Source organism: Notolepis coatsorum (genome assembly GCF_963971535.1).
Source record: "Notolepis coatsorum genome assembly, chromosome: 14".
Taxonomy (NCBI): Eukaryota; Metazoa; Chordata; class Actinopteri; order Aulopiformes; family Paralepididae; genus Notolepis; species Notolepis coatsorum.
Window position 1 is genome coordinate 52,699,783 of NC_140178.1, and position 13,973 is coordinate 52,713,755.

At 44.3% G+C, this 13,973-nt stretch overlaps 1 protein-coding gene across 1 annotated transcript in view; it reads right to left on the reverse strand.

The window, feature by feature from the left end:
- Positions 1–459: 459 nt before the first annotated feature.
- The window catches only part of ppl (periplakin), a 42,111-nt gene continuing 28,597 nt past the window's right edge, over positions 460–13,973 (reverse strand). Inside the window, exons 12-22 of the mRNA XM_084329508.1 lie at positions 13,873–13,973; positions 10,870–10,973; positions 8,756–8,913; positions 8,369–8,547; positions 8,063–8,201; positions 6,497–6,690; positions 4,350–4,500; positions 4,153–4,236; positions 3,922–4,038; positions 3,695–3,787; positions 460–3,599 (exon numbers count right to left, since the gene is read on the reverse strand). The exon at positions 13,873–13,973 is cut by the window's right edge and continues 51 nt beyond it. Of these exons, the coding sequence (XP_084185634.1) occupies positions 933–3,599; positions 3,695–3,787; positions 3,922–4,038; positions 4,153–4,236; positions 4,350–4,500; positions 6,497–6,690; positions 8,063–8,201; positions 8,369–8,547; positions 8,756–8,913; positions 10,870–10,973; positions 13,873–13,973 (3,987 nt within the window). The 3' untranslated portion in view covers positions 460–932. The remainder of the gene's footprint in view (positions 3,600–3,694; positions 3,788–3,921; positions 4,039–4,152; positions 4,237–4,349; positions 4,501–6,496; positions 6,691–8,062; positions 8,202–8,368; positions 8,548–8,755; positions 8,914–10,869; positions 10,974–13,872) is intronic.

The following is a 13,973-nucleotide window of genomic DNA, read 5'->3' on the forward strand; positions in this document are numbered from 1 at the left end:
GTCGCTGCATGGCGACATTGTCAATGTGTGCAATGAATAAAGACTTCTTAAAAAAGTCCAGTTTAATCTTAATCTTATCCTTTTGTTTACCTTTGAATTACTGATTGGGCCTTTCAGACAGTGGTGAATCTGAAAGAAAATGTCTAGTCTAGGTGCAAAAGATCTAGCAACACAATGCTGTTTGTCAGCTGCAGGGTGTATCACACAGCTTCTCAGATTTGCCTTCCCTCCATCAGTGTCATTTTTACACATGGCCTACCCATACGTATGACAATATTTCAAAGGCAATAACTGTTACTTGTGAATTTCGAAGTACCAAGATAGATCTATTCTGACGCTATATTCAGTTCTGAATTTGGCATTAGTCTGAATTCTGTTCAATGAACACCACATGGTAGAGTAGGTTATGCAAACATTTGTTTCACACGCACAAGAAAGAACCACCATGCAATTTTCCAGTACAATTTTACTGTTTTATTTAGGCATGTAGAACACACAGTGGAGAACCATTAAAAAAAATTAAAGAAAAAGAAATTACACCACAAATAAATGGAACACGATTCAGTATCCTTGTGAATGTGTTTCATATTTCAATAGAAAAGCTACCCATGTACCCAGCATCAAGCTCATCTCAAGAATAGAACCCCTTTTCCTACCTTTGAATGTTACGTGTTAATTGGCCATAAAATGGCCACATCGACCCATATTTCATACCAGAACCAAGCAGTTTAGCAAATACAACTGAAGAAGCATTGGGAAATAAATATATAGTGCATTTAAGAATTGAAAAAGGACAGAGGCTCACAATGACTCTGATGCAGCACGAGATCAAAGTGAAATATAGAGGAAACTGATTTGATCAAGAACACAGATGAACACACATTCACAACTCACAGGATACAATAACACACGCTTCTTCAGAATGTTTGCATTCACTTCTTGCCCGACACCATGACGCCAAACTCTTGGATGGTGATCTTTTTGTTTAGATACTGCTGAAGCTGGCAATTGGTGATGTGCCCCATACGCATGGCCTCGTCGATGGAGAACTTCTTCCCCGACTTCCTGTCGTGAAGAACGGACGACTCGCCCTTGGGGCCCTTGACGCTGATCTCCTCCCAGTCGCACTCCTGGCTCTGCAGGTTGACAAACATCTTCCAGTCGATGAGCCCCAGCTTGTAGGCCTCCTCTGGCCGCATCTCCTTCCCTGTGTCTGGGTCGATGACCACAATGGACCTGCGGAGGTGACTCTCCCTCTGCTCCCTCTTGATTCTCATGGCCGACAGGTTCTTTTGGAGTTTCTCAATCTCCTCGTCCTTCTGGGCGGTGATGTTCCTCAGCTCTGATAGTTCGCTCTGTAGCGAGTCCAGTCTCAGCTCCAGGTTTTTGCCGTTCTCCATGGGCGACGACTCTGTGATGAGCCGAGTCTCTTTGCTGGTGATCTGGATCTCGGACTGAAGCTTGCGAATCTCATTCTGCAGTCTCTGGTTCTCCTGCTGCAGGCGGTTGCTTTCATCACGGATGTGATCGAGCTCTTTAGTGGACTTGGTGTTGGAAAACTCCATTTCGGAGAGCCTAGAGGTGAGGTTGGCCAGCTCCTGGTCTAGCTCTTTCCTTCTCCTCTTCTCATCTTCCAGTGTCCTCCTCAGGCTCTCGATCTCTAGCTCAGCCTCTGGGTCCTTCTCAACTTGGACCTTCTCGGTGCGCACTACCCTCTCCTTCACCTCCATCTTCTCCAGGGTGTGCTGCTGCTGGGTCAGGGCGTTCAGCTCTTTCTCTAGCAGAGTGCGCTTGTGCCTCTCCTCCTCCACCTGCAGTTTGAGGATGGAGTGCTCCTTCTCCTGTTGGGGATCCTGCTGCAGGACCACCTTCTGTTTCACAGTCACCTTCTCACGGTTCTCCTTGTCTCGGATCTCCATCTCATTGAGTCTGACCTTTAGCCTTTGGATCTCCAATTCAGCATCACGTCTCGCCCTGCGCTCACGCTCCAACTCCTCCAGCTGAAGGTCCAGGTCAGCCTTCTGTCTCTGCAGCCGGTAGAGCTCATCCTTCAGGCTCTCCTTCTGTCTCTGTTCATTGTTGATGTTTTGCGTGAAGGTGGCACATTCGGATTGCAGGAGAGGATCCTGTTCCACCTTGACCACCTCTTGCTGTACAATCTTCTCTCTGACCTGAGACAGGTCAATCTTCCTCAGCCTGATCTTCTCCTCATGGATTGACCGCTCTCTCTCCAGATCAAGGCGTTTCTTCTGTTCATCTGACAATTTCCTCTTGAGGATCTCAATCTCCTCCTTGGTCTTGGGGTCCTCTCTGTACTGCAGCACTTCATTGACCACCTCTCTGGTCTGCACCTGTGGAAGGGTGTTCTTCCATCTCTCAATCTCATCGCGAAGCTGATGGATCTCCATCTCAGACTTCTCAGTCTCATGGCTTTTATCCACAATTTCATTGCGCAGTTTCTCCAACTCTCTCTCGGTTTGTGGGTCTGTCTTGTACTTGATGACCTCTTTGATGATCTCCTTGATCTCCACTTGGGGGCCCCTGTTCCTCAGCATCGTCAGCTCATCCTGAAGGGACCTCAGTTGTAGCTCTGCATCTTTGTAGCGCCTCTGCTGCTCTACCAAGTCCAGACGCAGGTTGGCCACCTCATTTTCAGCTTTGGGGTCAGGGCGGACAATTTCCCGTATCTTCTCCTGAACAATAACCTTGGACTTCTCCTCCTCCAGGCCGGAAATCTTCCTCTGAAGGTCAGCCTTTTCTCTTTGGGAGGACCTGCGCTTGGTCTTCTCATCCTCATACTGCCTCCTCAGGTTCTCCACCTCCCTCTCAAAGACAACATCCTTCTCCAATTTCAGCACCTCCTTGATGGAGATCTTCTCCTCGGCCATGGCTTTCTCTTTTTCCAGCTTTCGGAGCCTCTCCTGAAGGAAGCGCAACTCGTCCTCCAACTGCTTCCTGCTATCCGAATCTTTCTGCCTCCTGTCAAGGAGCACGCGGTATTCGCTTTCTAGCTGCGGGTCATTCTGGACCTTGATCACTTCCTCCTCAGTGATCACCTCTTGTTCCTTGTTCTTCTCCTCAGCCAGGAGAATCACCTGCCTTTTGATCTGGACTAACTCGTTGTCTTTGACCACCTTCTGCCTCCTAAGCTCTTCCAGCTCCTCCCGGAGCTTGCGCACCTCCTCCTCCTGGCCGCGGTCTCTTTCGATACGCAGGACTTCCTTCACTGTGTACTGCTGTGCCCCCTCCTTGATTTCTGTCTCAATTCCACGCATCTTCAGTTTCAGAACCTCCAGGTCGCTCTCCAGGACCCGAGTAGTGCGACGCTCCTCAGACAGCTTCTGCTGCACCTTGTGCACCTCCTCGTCCAGCTGTGGGTCAGGGACCTTCTTGATCAGCTCCTTCTTGACAATGGTGTCCTGGGGCTTCTGGCCTTCCAGGACATAGATGTCAGTCTGGACGGTCTCTATCTCTTTTTCCAGCTGCTCCCGCCGCTGGATCTCATCATCTAGTTGTTTCCTGATTCTCCAAGGCTCCTCTCCCGGTTTGGCAGAATGAACCGATTGGACATTTGTAGACTGGACCATGATCTCAGGTTGCTACAAAGAAAAGGCATAATTGATGTCAGACAATGTTTTATATCAAAATATATGTTAATTTCATAACATAAAAAATAAAGGTTAAAATGTTTCACCTGGTTGAGAAGGCTTTGGGCAAACTCCAGGTTTGTGAGCCGCTGCTTGTTCACAGCATTCACCTCAGTGAATTTAGCCTCGATAGCAGCTTCCTATATACAATAAAATCACACAATGTCACAGTGAGCACATACACATTGTCCTTTAGATTACTGCTTTCATAATTATTTGGAAGAAGTGTGGACAATAATGGTCTTTCTTCAAGTCCTGCAGGATTGTGTCTCACCTCTCCCTTGACTCTCAGTGCTGGGGACTCCAGCCTGCTCCTCTTGTAGGTCTGAGGGACGAGTCCGTCCTCAAGGTCAAGGATAGATTTGAACTTCTCAGTCTCATTTTCATAATCCTACGAGAAAGGGACAAATCAGTGGACCAAAATCATGAAATGAAAATCAAAGGATTCTGCAAGATGTATGGTAGCTAGTTTCAAAATGGCAGGTATGGATATTGAAGATCATACTTTGACTGCTTGCTGGTAAAGTTGGGCATTTTTGGAAACTTTGTTCAAGTCAGACTCCTTCCTTGCAATATCAGAGAGCAGGTTCTGTGGAGGATCGATCAGATATTGTATGAGTTATCAATGATAAATTTTTCATCCGAATGTCAGGACTCCTGACTCAGGAGGTATAAAACAGAAATGTTCGTCATTATTCTCACTTTCTGGTTCTTCAGCTTGGTCTCCACTTGTTTTGTGTCATCAGTTTCACGGGGTTCATAGTTTGGCACACGAGAGAGCCAGCTGTTGAGGTTGTCATAATCATTGCGGTAGTTGTTGTTTGACATCTTGGCTCTCTGCAAACACTGCGCCCTGCAACATACAGCAAGATAGACAGAAGAAGAATTTTGAAGAAGTATTATATAATCACAGACATTCTATTGTTACTATGTATGTTGAATGGGAACATTTCAAAAGATGTATACAACCTGTTGAAACATTTTTATATACACTTTACATAATAAGCATCAATTAGATTATACTGTAGATTATACAGTATGTATAACATACTGTATAACATATTGCCTCTATATCTATCTATCTCTCTCTCTATATATATATATCACACAGCTGACTTAGTTTGGGGCAGTTAGAGAGATGGGCTGGTGACCAGAAGGTCGTCAGTTCAAATCTCCAGGCCGGCAGGGAAATCTTGGCAGGCGTGAGTGAATGAAAAACGCTGTCCACATCCCTAAACGACTATGGCTGAAGTGCCCCCTAATCTCCAACAGCTCCACTGGAGCTATTCAGTGGCCAAAAGTAGAAGACTGTGGTCTTGGCAGCTCTTGGATATGAATGTTTATACAACGGCATGCAAATTTCTCGATTCTGATTGGCTGAAACAGTCATTTTACACGTGTTTATTCTTCACAATTCCACGCTGCTGGCCCAGGACCCGCCCACAACCGAATCACATCACATCACTCCGCCGGATCACAAAATGGCGGACAATAATCTTTAACAAATGGATATGTTGATAACGACTAAACGACTAAATATCAAGCGATTCTGTCACGGCGAATGTCTTAGTCTCTTACACAATGTTGGATTGTGTAATCTATGGGTCATGAATCATTGTGTAACAAAAGAAAAATCGCGCTGGCTCTAGTCTCCACCCACCCCCACACCCCCCCCCCCCACACACACACACACACACACACACATTCACACACACACACACACACACACACACGCACACACACACACACACACACACTCCTGTCTGCAACAGCGGGGGAAAGTCAGACTGAGAGAGGAGCAGCTGAGTGCTGCGCTGTTTTAAGTGAGCATGGTCTATTGAATTGATTGATTGGTTGATTGCTAATTTTATTACTGTACGTCTGGTTTCCAACTGGTTAAGTTTAGGCTAAAAAAATAAATAAAAAAATAGGGCGAAGAAAACTTTTTTTTTCTTATAGGGCAAAGAATTTTTTTTAATTTGTTTTACCTACTTTCTATAGAAGCATCTAAGAATGAAGTTCTATAGAAAGTAGGTCTGCATCCCCTTAACAATTGTGTGTATTGAGCCGTACTGTATTGTACCCATTCTGCATCTGGTAATACAATTTTCAATCAATCAATCAATCAATCAATCAATCAATCAATCAATCAATCATTCCAATAACCACTAACTTCATAATTAAAAACTAAAGAAAAGTTGGATGTGTTAGTTGGTTGGATGTCTTAGTTGAAAGGCAGTTGGATGTGTTAGTTGGTTCGATGTCTTAGTTGAAAGGCAGTTGGATGTGTTAGTTGGTTGGATGTCTTAGTTGAAAGGCAGTTGGATGTGTTAGTTCCAATAACACACAGTTGGATGTGTTAGTTGGTTGGATGCACTTCAAGCTGCTTCCAATAACACACAGTTGGATGTGTTAGTTGGTTGGATGCACTTCCGAGCTGCTTCCACATGGAGGCAACTTGTCTTTTTTGTAGTTGTGGGAACTACTTTTTCTGGCGGATGGTTTTTTCAATAAATCTTCGATTAATGTGTGTTTATTCTATAGCAATAAGGTTGGATGAATGTGGCAGTTGTATAAAAGCATTACACCACTTGCAGTCGTGATTTGTGAACAATAAACCATGCCTAGGGGAGTCTAACGACCCTCGGCTGCGCCTCGGGCCTAACCACCACCCCTAGGCATGGTTTATTGTTCACAAACCACTCCTGCGTGTGATGTAATGCTTAAGTACGAGTGTGAAGCAGGGCATTGCTGACAAAAACCACAGTATAGATGAAGGTCTGGATAGAGAAAGGTCTTCAAACTGTTTGTTGAGTAAAGCATCTCATTTTATGACGTGACCCTCTCACCTGTTGTCGATCTGCCTGTTGAGGTTGTCAAAGCGCTTGTTGAGCTTCTGAACCTCAGTCTCCTGCCTCTCAATATCAGGGCAGTGCTCCTGCAGCTTGGTTGCCATGTTGGCACAGCTGGTTTTGGCCGACTGCAGGTTCTGCTCTGTTTCGTTTAACATCGACTTCTTGGCTCTCAGGTCTGTTGCAATATCCTGTCCCGACAGGAAGTCAATAGAATTATGAGCATTATGCAGTATTCATTCTCTTCATAGTATTCTCTTCTAGAATAAATAATGCATACATGTCAATCTTTATGTATCCGGTTTGTAGTCGGTTTTGTTGATTAGATTAGATTCAAATGTATTGTCATCCTACCGCACAAGTACAGAACAAAGAAAATAATTTGGCATCTAACCAGAGATGTAAATGTGACAGTAACATGCTCCAAAGCTCCCCTGAAATTTCGTTGTATACTGTGCAATGACAATTAAAAATCTATTCTATTCTATTCTATATATAAATGAGTACTACGGAGTAATAATGCTAATCTGATGTATGTACAGTGCTACAGTATTATTATGTACAGTGATACAGGTATAAATGCACTATGGTAGTAGCCATACTGGCCAGTGGTATAAGAGTAGGTAAGGGATATATACAGATATAGATATAGTATATACAGGTATGTAAACAGGATTATATGCAGGAATATTCAGACAGGTGTGGATAAATATATATATGGTATATACACTGTACATGGCTATCATACAGAGTTATATGGGTAAACTATAGTTTGAGGTAGGTAGCTATGTTTACAGTGTAAGGCAGTTGTAGACAGTGAAGGCAGTAGGTATAGAGTGAGTATAGGCAACAGAGTTGAGAGTTCGTACAGTATGAGTAACAGAGCCTAGAGTATGATACTCTAGGAGTCTAGTATATGAGCACATTACGCCTTTATTTGTCTTTAACTCATTCAACGGCAGTCACGAGTATAGTCGGGTTAACTCGCCAACCGTTCAGCGCCAATCACGAGTATAGTCGGGTTTTGGTCGTTATTTCTTTTATTAGCTATATCCATTCATTTTCATCCACCCAGCCTGATGTTATCATTGGGAATGTTTTTTTTTTATGAATAATTAAATATCGATACTTGGCGTCCCTGTATCGATACAGTATCGCCACGCAAAGTATCGCGATACTACTACTTATCGATTCCCCCCCCCCACCCCTAGTGTTTAGTGTATTCCACTAAAGGGCTATTATCGCGTCTTTCCCTGGTATTACTCAGAAGCACCCAAACTATATTTATATTCAAAACGGTATAAAACGGAAATGTACAGATGAAAAAAACAATCTATTTCGTGGATGTTGACTGGAAGCAACTCACTGACAGTTGACAGGTGTATTAGACCCATAGATATAATATAAGATATATTTTAAGCACTCGCAAGTGAACAAAGCGCCCCATTGACTTACAGCTCTGGCGTAATAGCGCCCTCTGGCGCCCCGACCTGTGGCGCAGAATGAGTTAATGTGAGTGATGTATTGTCTGAGGACATGCATGTCAAAGGGGAGAGGTCTTACGGCGAGCTCGCGCTGTGTCTTCTCCAGTGAGGAGATGTCAGACGGGGCGACCTCCTCTCTGGCCAGTTTGTTCTCGTAGGTCGACAGCACATTTTTCCCATTTTGAAGGGAGTTTTCCAGGCAATTGGAATTCTTAAGTCTGAAAGCAAAACAAGAATTGATTGAAAAGTAAGCATAACTGATTCCAATGCTTGATTTTAAGTTTGACCTCTGGTTATCGTGGGGGGGGGGGGCTGCTCTTAAATCGACAACCACAACCACCACCAACACCAGTGTGGCTTGAGATAGATTTTAAAATGTGCGTACCTGTCCTTAGAGTACTTGAGGAGCAGGTCGACCTTGGCGTATTTCTTGTTGGCCTCCTCCACCTTGGCGTGGAGCTGGGGGGCGCTGGCACATTTGGGGTTGGAGGTGATGAAGTTGTCCGCCTCACGCACCTTGGAGGATTTCTCTGGCTCTATTTTACTCACAGCAGCTGCAATGTCCTGTCAGGGAAAGAAGGTCAGATTAGCAAAACCCAAGGTCCGTCAGGTTTTTCCCTGCAGCTTTTTTGAATTTTCGTACTCCTGGTCATCATATCGATGAGGTTTAGACAAAGGGAAAGAGAAGGAGACTATGCAAAAGAGCAGAGGTAAACATTAGGGAAATGGTGTCTGTGTGTTTCTTTTTTAAGGTTTTTAAAGCCATTAAAACCTTCATATCCTGCACGCGATCGGCGCTGTCCTGCAGTGGCCTCGTCTGCTCCAGCGGGGGGCGCACTCGAGTGTAGATGGCCTTCTCCTGCTTGTCCAGGTCACCGACCACCTTGTCCAGACCGGCCATCAGCTGCCGGCACTGCTGCTCCTGCTTGTCTGAGGTCACACACACACACACACACACACACACACACACACACACACATGTAGCACCGTCCAAACGCCTTCCAGTTTTACAACATGCCTAACTACACAGATACTAATGAAGACTTAAAGGAACACACCAACATTTGGGGAAATTAGCTTATCGTCTTCTCCAGAGAGAGACAAGAAGATAGATACCAGTTTCCTCTCTGTGCGTTCAGTACAAAGCTATCTGGCTGCACCTTAGCCTAGCTTAGCACAATGAATGGAAGTGGACATGGCCGGTTAGCCTTCGGGAGAGGTGTTAGTTGGACAATGACTAGGCTAACCGGTCATGTCCGCTTCCATTCATTGTGCTAAGCTAGGCTAACATGCAGCCAGATCGCTTTCTACTGAACGCACAGAGAGGAAACTGGTATCTATCTTCTTGTCTCTCTCTGGAGAAGACTGTAAGCTACTTTCCCAAAATGTTGGCGTGTTCCTTTAAATGAAGGAAGGAGATTGTAATTTCCTTCGTTCACATTTAAAGGGGAACTATTTTACTATTTCTTTCACTATTTGGGCACTTTTACACAATTCATGTGAGTCTATGGAACACCTCTGTAAGGTTTAAAAAAAAATTAAAATCATTGTTTTGTATTTCTAATCAAGTACTCAAAAACAGCATTTTTCTACTTCAAGATCTTAAGCCGTTTTGAGGCTGGGCTCCAACCACTGTGTGGCCTGGTGCCAACTGCCACACCAACTGCCACATTATTATGCAGCTGAGAAATCTCTGACATCACAGATATGCACATTTTCAGATGACTCAGTTCAGTGAGGGTGAATATTGTGAGAGGAGAATTGGAAGAATGCGCCAATATGAGAATTAGAGACATAGATCCTATTAATATAAGTCCACATAGCTAGGAAACAATGCTAAACACTGAAAAAGGCCATTTATAAGATAGTTCCCCTTTAAAAGAGACGATAAGTAAATCAGAACATACCAATGACTGAACTGCACATGAGGAAGGCCAATTCACTTTTAAATATAACACACAGTGGTGAGTAAGAGATCCACAGTTTGTAATAAATCTCAGGGCCCCATGATACATACTATGCAGCATGTGGAGACAGTGAGCAGATTCATATATAACATATGATGCCCAGTTTGAGACAAATCAGATACGCTTCTTAAAAACATGGCCTATCCCTTTGTATGAGAAACACTATGCTGTGGGTCCACAAAATCTCATTCATTGTCTTTGTCAACCTCCAAACCTTAAACCTGATGACACGTTTGAGTTGTACTTCTCTGGTTTCTAGCTTTGTGGGAAAGTAGCTCATGTTTAAATATCAATTGAACTTTCCTAGGCCACGGAAATAACATATTTGAATTCTGAATTTGGGTGGTGTTCCCAAAGATTTCATGGTGTTCAGGGTGCCGCTATGTTTTTTTAATAAACAGGTTAAAATGACAGTAGAACACTATAATACTAATACTGCTAATAATAATACACCTTATTTGTATAGCACTTTTCATACAAGAATTGCATCATAAAGTGCTTCACAGCAGTAAAATAGACATAAAATAGACAGAATAAAAGCAATGCAGAGTTTAAAACCTGAGTCGTCCCTGTTAGATGATCATAAAACACTTTAGTTTGAAGTTACTTGATTTCCTTTGTCCGTTTTGATTGGTTATCCTGTCAGTAATTTAGTTCCATTGTATATTACCCTGTTTTTTCTTTTGTATTTCTTGTATATTGTTAATCTTGGTTTACAGTCATCCAATCAGACAATATTTTGCTCTGCGCTCGTGTCGTTCTCAGTCTTTGTGTTCAACAGACTATAACTTTAAAATATACTCGTCAGTATAAGTCCAGGTTTCTTGACTTTCTCAAAAACCTTGTTTAAAATTGTGAACAGGGTCCCGGACCCTGATATTGTGAATGTTCATCCGTTCTCTGATCTAGAATAGAATACCTGTGCTGCTCGCACCCTCCTTCTGCAGCTGGTCCAGGTGTTGCAGTAGAGTCCCCTTACTGCTCGCCATTTTCTGCCTCACGCCTTTCTGCTGGGTGGCCAGGCTGCAAGCACACAACACAGAGCGTTACATACGTATCATAGACCTCTCATGCAGTCATTATGACGAGCCCCACACACCGCCCCCCCCCTTGATACAGCATGTGGAGGTAATGGGAAGATTGCATTTCACCAAAGGATTTAATGTTTTGTTAACATTCCAATTATTAGGGCGGCTAGGTGGTGTAGTGGGCAAGGCACTCGCCACCAGTGTGGAGACGCTAGGATTCGCGTGTTCGAATCCAGCTCTCCACATTGTTTTCAGTTTAGCTGGTCGTCCGCAGTAATACACATTGGCCGTATTACGGGGAGGGAAAACTGAAGGGTGGGGATCGAACGTTGTGAACAAGCGACTCCTACAAGTCGGTTGGTGCGCCTGCGCAGTAGAATCAGGAAGTGTCGGGGGCAGCGTGAGCCTCCCACGCGTTACTCCTCGACACTGAGAGATCGAGCTGCGCAGGTGAAAAGATGCGACTGCTGTTACCTCAAGTACCGGAGGGGACTTGTGCTATGTATGACTTAGTCCACATTGCAGCCGGCTTGTGGGAGGCAAGAAACAGCGTTCGTGACAGGGGAGGGTTGAATTGGATGATACGAAATTGGGATGGGAGAAAATATAGAAAAAATGGGAGAAAAAGTGGATAAAAAAAAAAAACATTACAATTATTAACAATTTCACTACCACAGCCACACTACCAAATGGTTAACCCTTTCACTGCGACAATACAGACGGTTAACCCTTTCCCTGCCACACGACAGAGGGTTAACACTTTCACAACCACAGGTCAACCATCTGTAGTGTGGTAGTGAAAGGGTTAACCTTCTGTAGTGTGGTAGTGAAAGGGTTAAAAGCCAAATGGCTAACCCTAACTGACCGGATGTTGCAGAGAATGTACTGGCGCTGGTGGGGTGACCCGATCTGCTATGCTAAGCTAGTTTTGGCTAACAAATTTTTGTATCCACTTTTTCTCCCCATTTTTCAATTTTTCTCCCATCCCAATTTTCGTATTTCCAATTCTTCCCTCCCCTGTCTTGAACGTTGCTAGACTATGCCTCCCACTGGTCGGCTGTAGTGAGGATAGAAGCCTTGCATCACGTGTCCACTCCGGTACACGAGGAGGCAGCCTGTCGCATCTTTTCACCGCAGCAGCTCGATCTCTCAGTGGCGAGGAGTAACGCGTGGGAGGCTCACGCTGCCCCCGATACTTCCTGTTTCCGCCTCACCGGCGTCACCCAACCGACCTGTAGGAGTCGCTGTCCACAACGTCCAATCCCCACCCACCGGCTTTCCCACCCTCTAACACTGCCAATTGTGTTAGTATGATGGCCGGCCAAGCCGGTAGCAACGCAGAGAGCTGGGCTCGATACCAGCATATCCTGCGTTAGTGGCGAGCGCCTTGCCCACTGCGCCACTAACATGGCTAACAATTAAAAAAATAAAAATAAAAAATGCTGCTTAAAATTCTAAACCCCCTGCCTTATCAGAGAGAGAAATGTATATTAGAAGGCTTTGTTCACAGGACCACAGCTGCATGAACTACAGACGAAGCTTGGAGAGATCTATTAATAGTCCATTTATTTTCCTATAGCTGCAGCAAAGACTGGAGACATATCAACAATGTAGAGAATATCAACAGGAAATACACGTGTCGCTACCATTGTGTGATTGTGATGGTGGTGATTTTCACTTGAATTGAAAGTCAACGTGGTTCTCTCCATGCTGTGAGCAGGTTTCACGCTTTCACTACCACACTACCAAAGGGTTAATCCTTTCACTGCGACAATACAGAAGGTTAACCCTTTCACTGCCACACTACAGAAGGTTAAGTAGTGAAAGGGTTAACCTTCTGTAGTGTGGTAGTGAAAGGGTTAACCCATTGGTAGTGTGGTAGTGAAAGGGTTAATGACCCTAAGGACCACGACTCCTCTGTACCAATCTGAGAATGAGCTTGTTTCAGGTTTCTGTTACTCACCTAATGTCCCGGGTCTGGTGGATCCACAACATTATTGGGATTTTAAAACAATAAAGCCATAATAATTCATGTAAAAATACTCAACAGATGTTCTAGACAGCATATGGTTAATGTTTTCCATTTACCTCTGCTAGATCACATTTATCAATAAAAGTGCTATTCAAATGTAAAAAAGAAAATTAATTTTTAAAAGGATTCCATTATAATCAAGACATGAATGTAATAAATCATGTTTATCTTGAAAAGTATAAAGGAAACAAGGTGAAGGTACACTGAACCTTTTTGTAATTTCTTTTTAGCATATTTACTTGTTTTCACCTACATCTTCAGCCCAAACGCCATATGTACAGTAATATAGATGTGTAGGGGAGGGGGCACAGTTTGCTCTCAATGGGAATGTGTTTGTTTACATGTTCTTCACAGAAAACGATATCACACTCCATTAATTTAGTGGTACAGAGTGTCATGGATGAGTGCTACAGTAGCAGTGGAGCGTACAGTATGTTCACAACTGTGGAGGGAAAGGATGAGTCTGTGATGTGTGTATGTGACACATACTGTACAACATACAGTACATCCACGCAAATACACATGTATACATGAGTATATACACACACACACACACACACACACACACACACACACACACACACACACACACACACACACACACACACACACACACACACACACACACACACACACACACACACACACACACACACACACACACACACACACACACACACACACACACACACACACACACACACACACACACACACACACACACACACACACACACACACACACACACACACACACACACACTCACTCGTCAGAGATGGTCACCCCCTCGGGGTCCGTAGGGGGGATGATGAAGCACACCCCGGGAGCCGTCAGCTTGCGGCCGGCTGGGTCCCACACTCACTCGTCAGAGATGGTCACCCCCTCGGGGTCCGTAGGGGGGATGATGAAGCACACCCCGGGAGCCGTCAGCTTGCGGCCGGCTGGGTCCTTTACATCCCATTT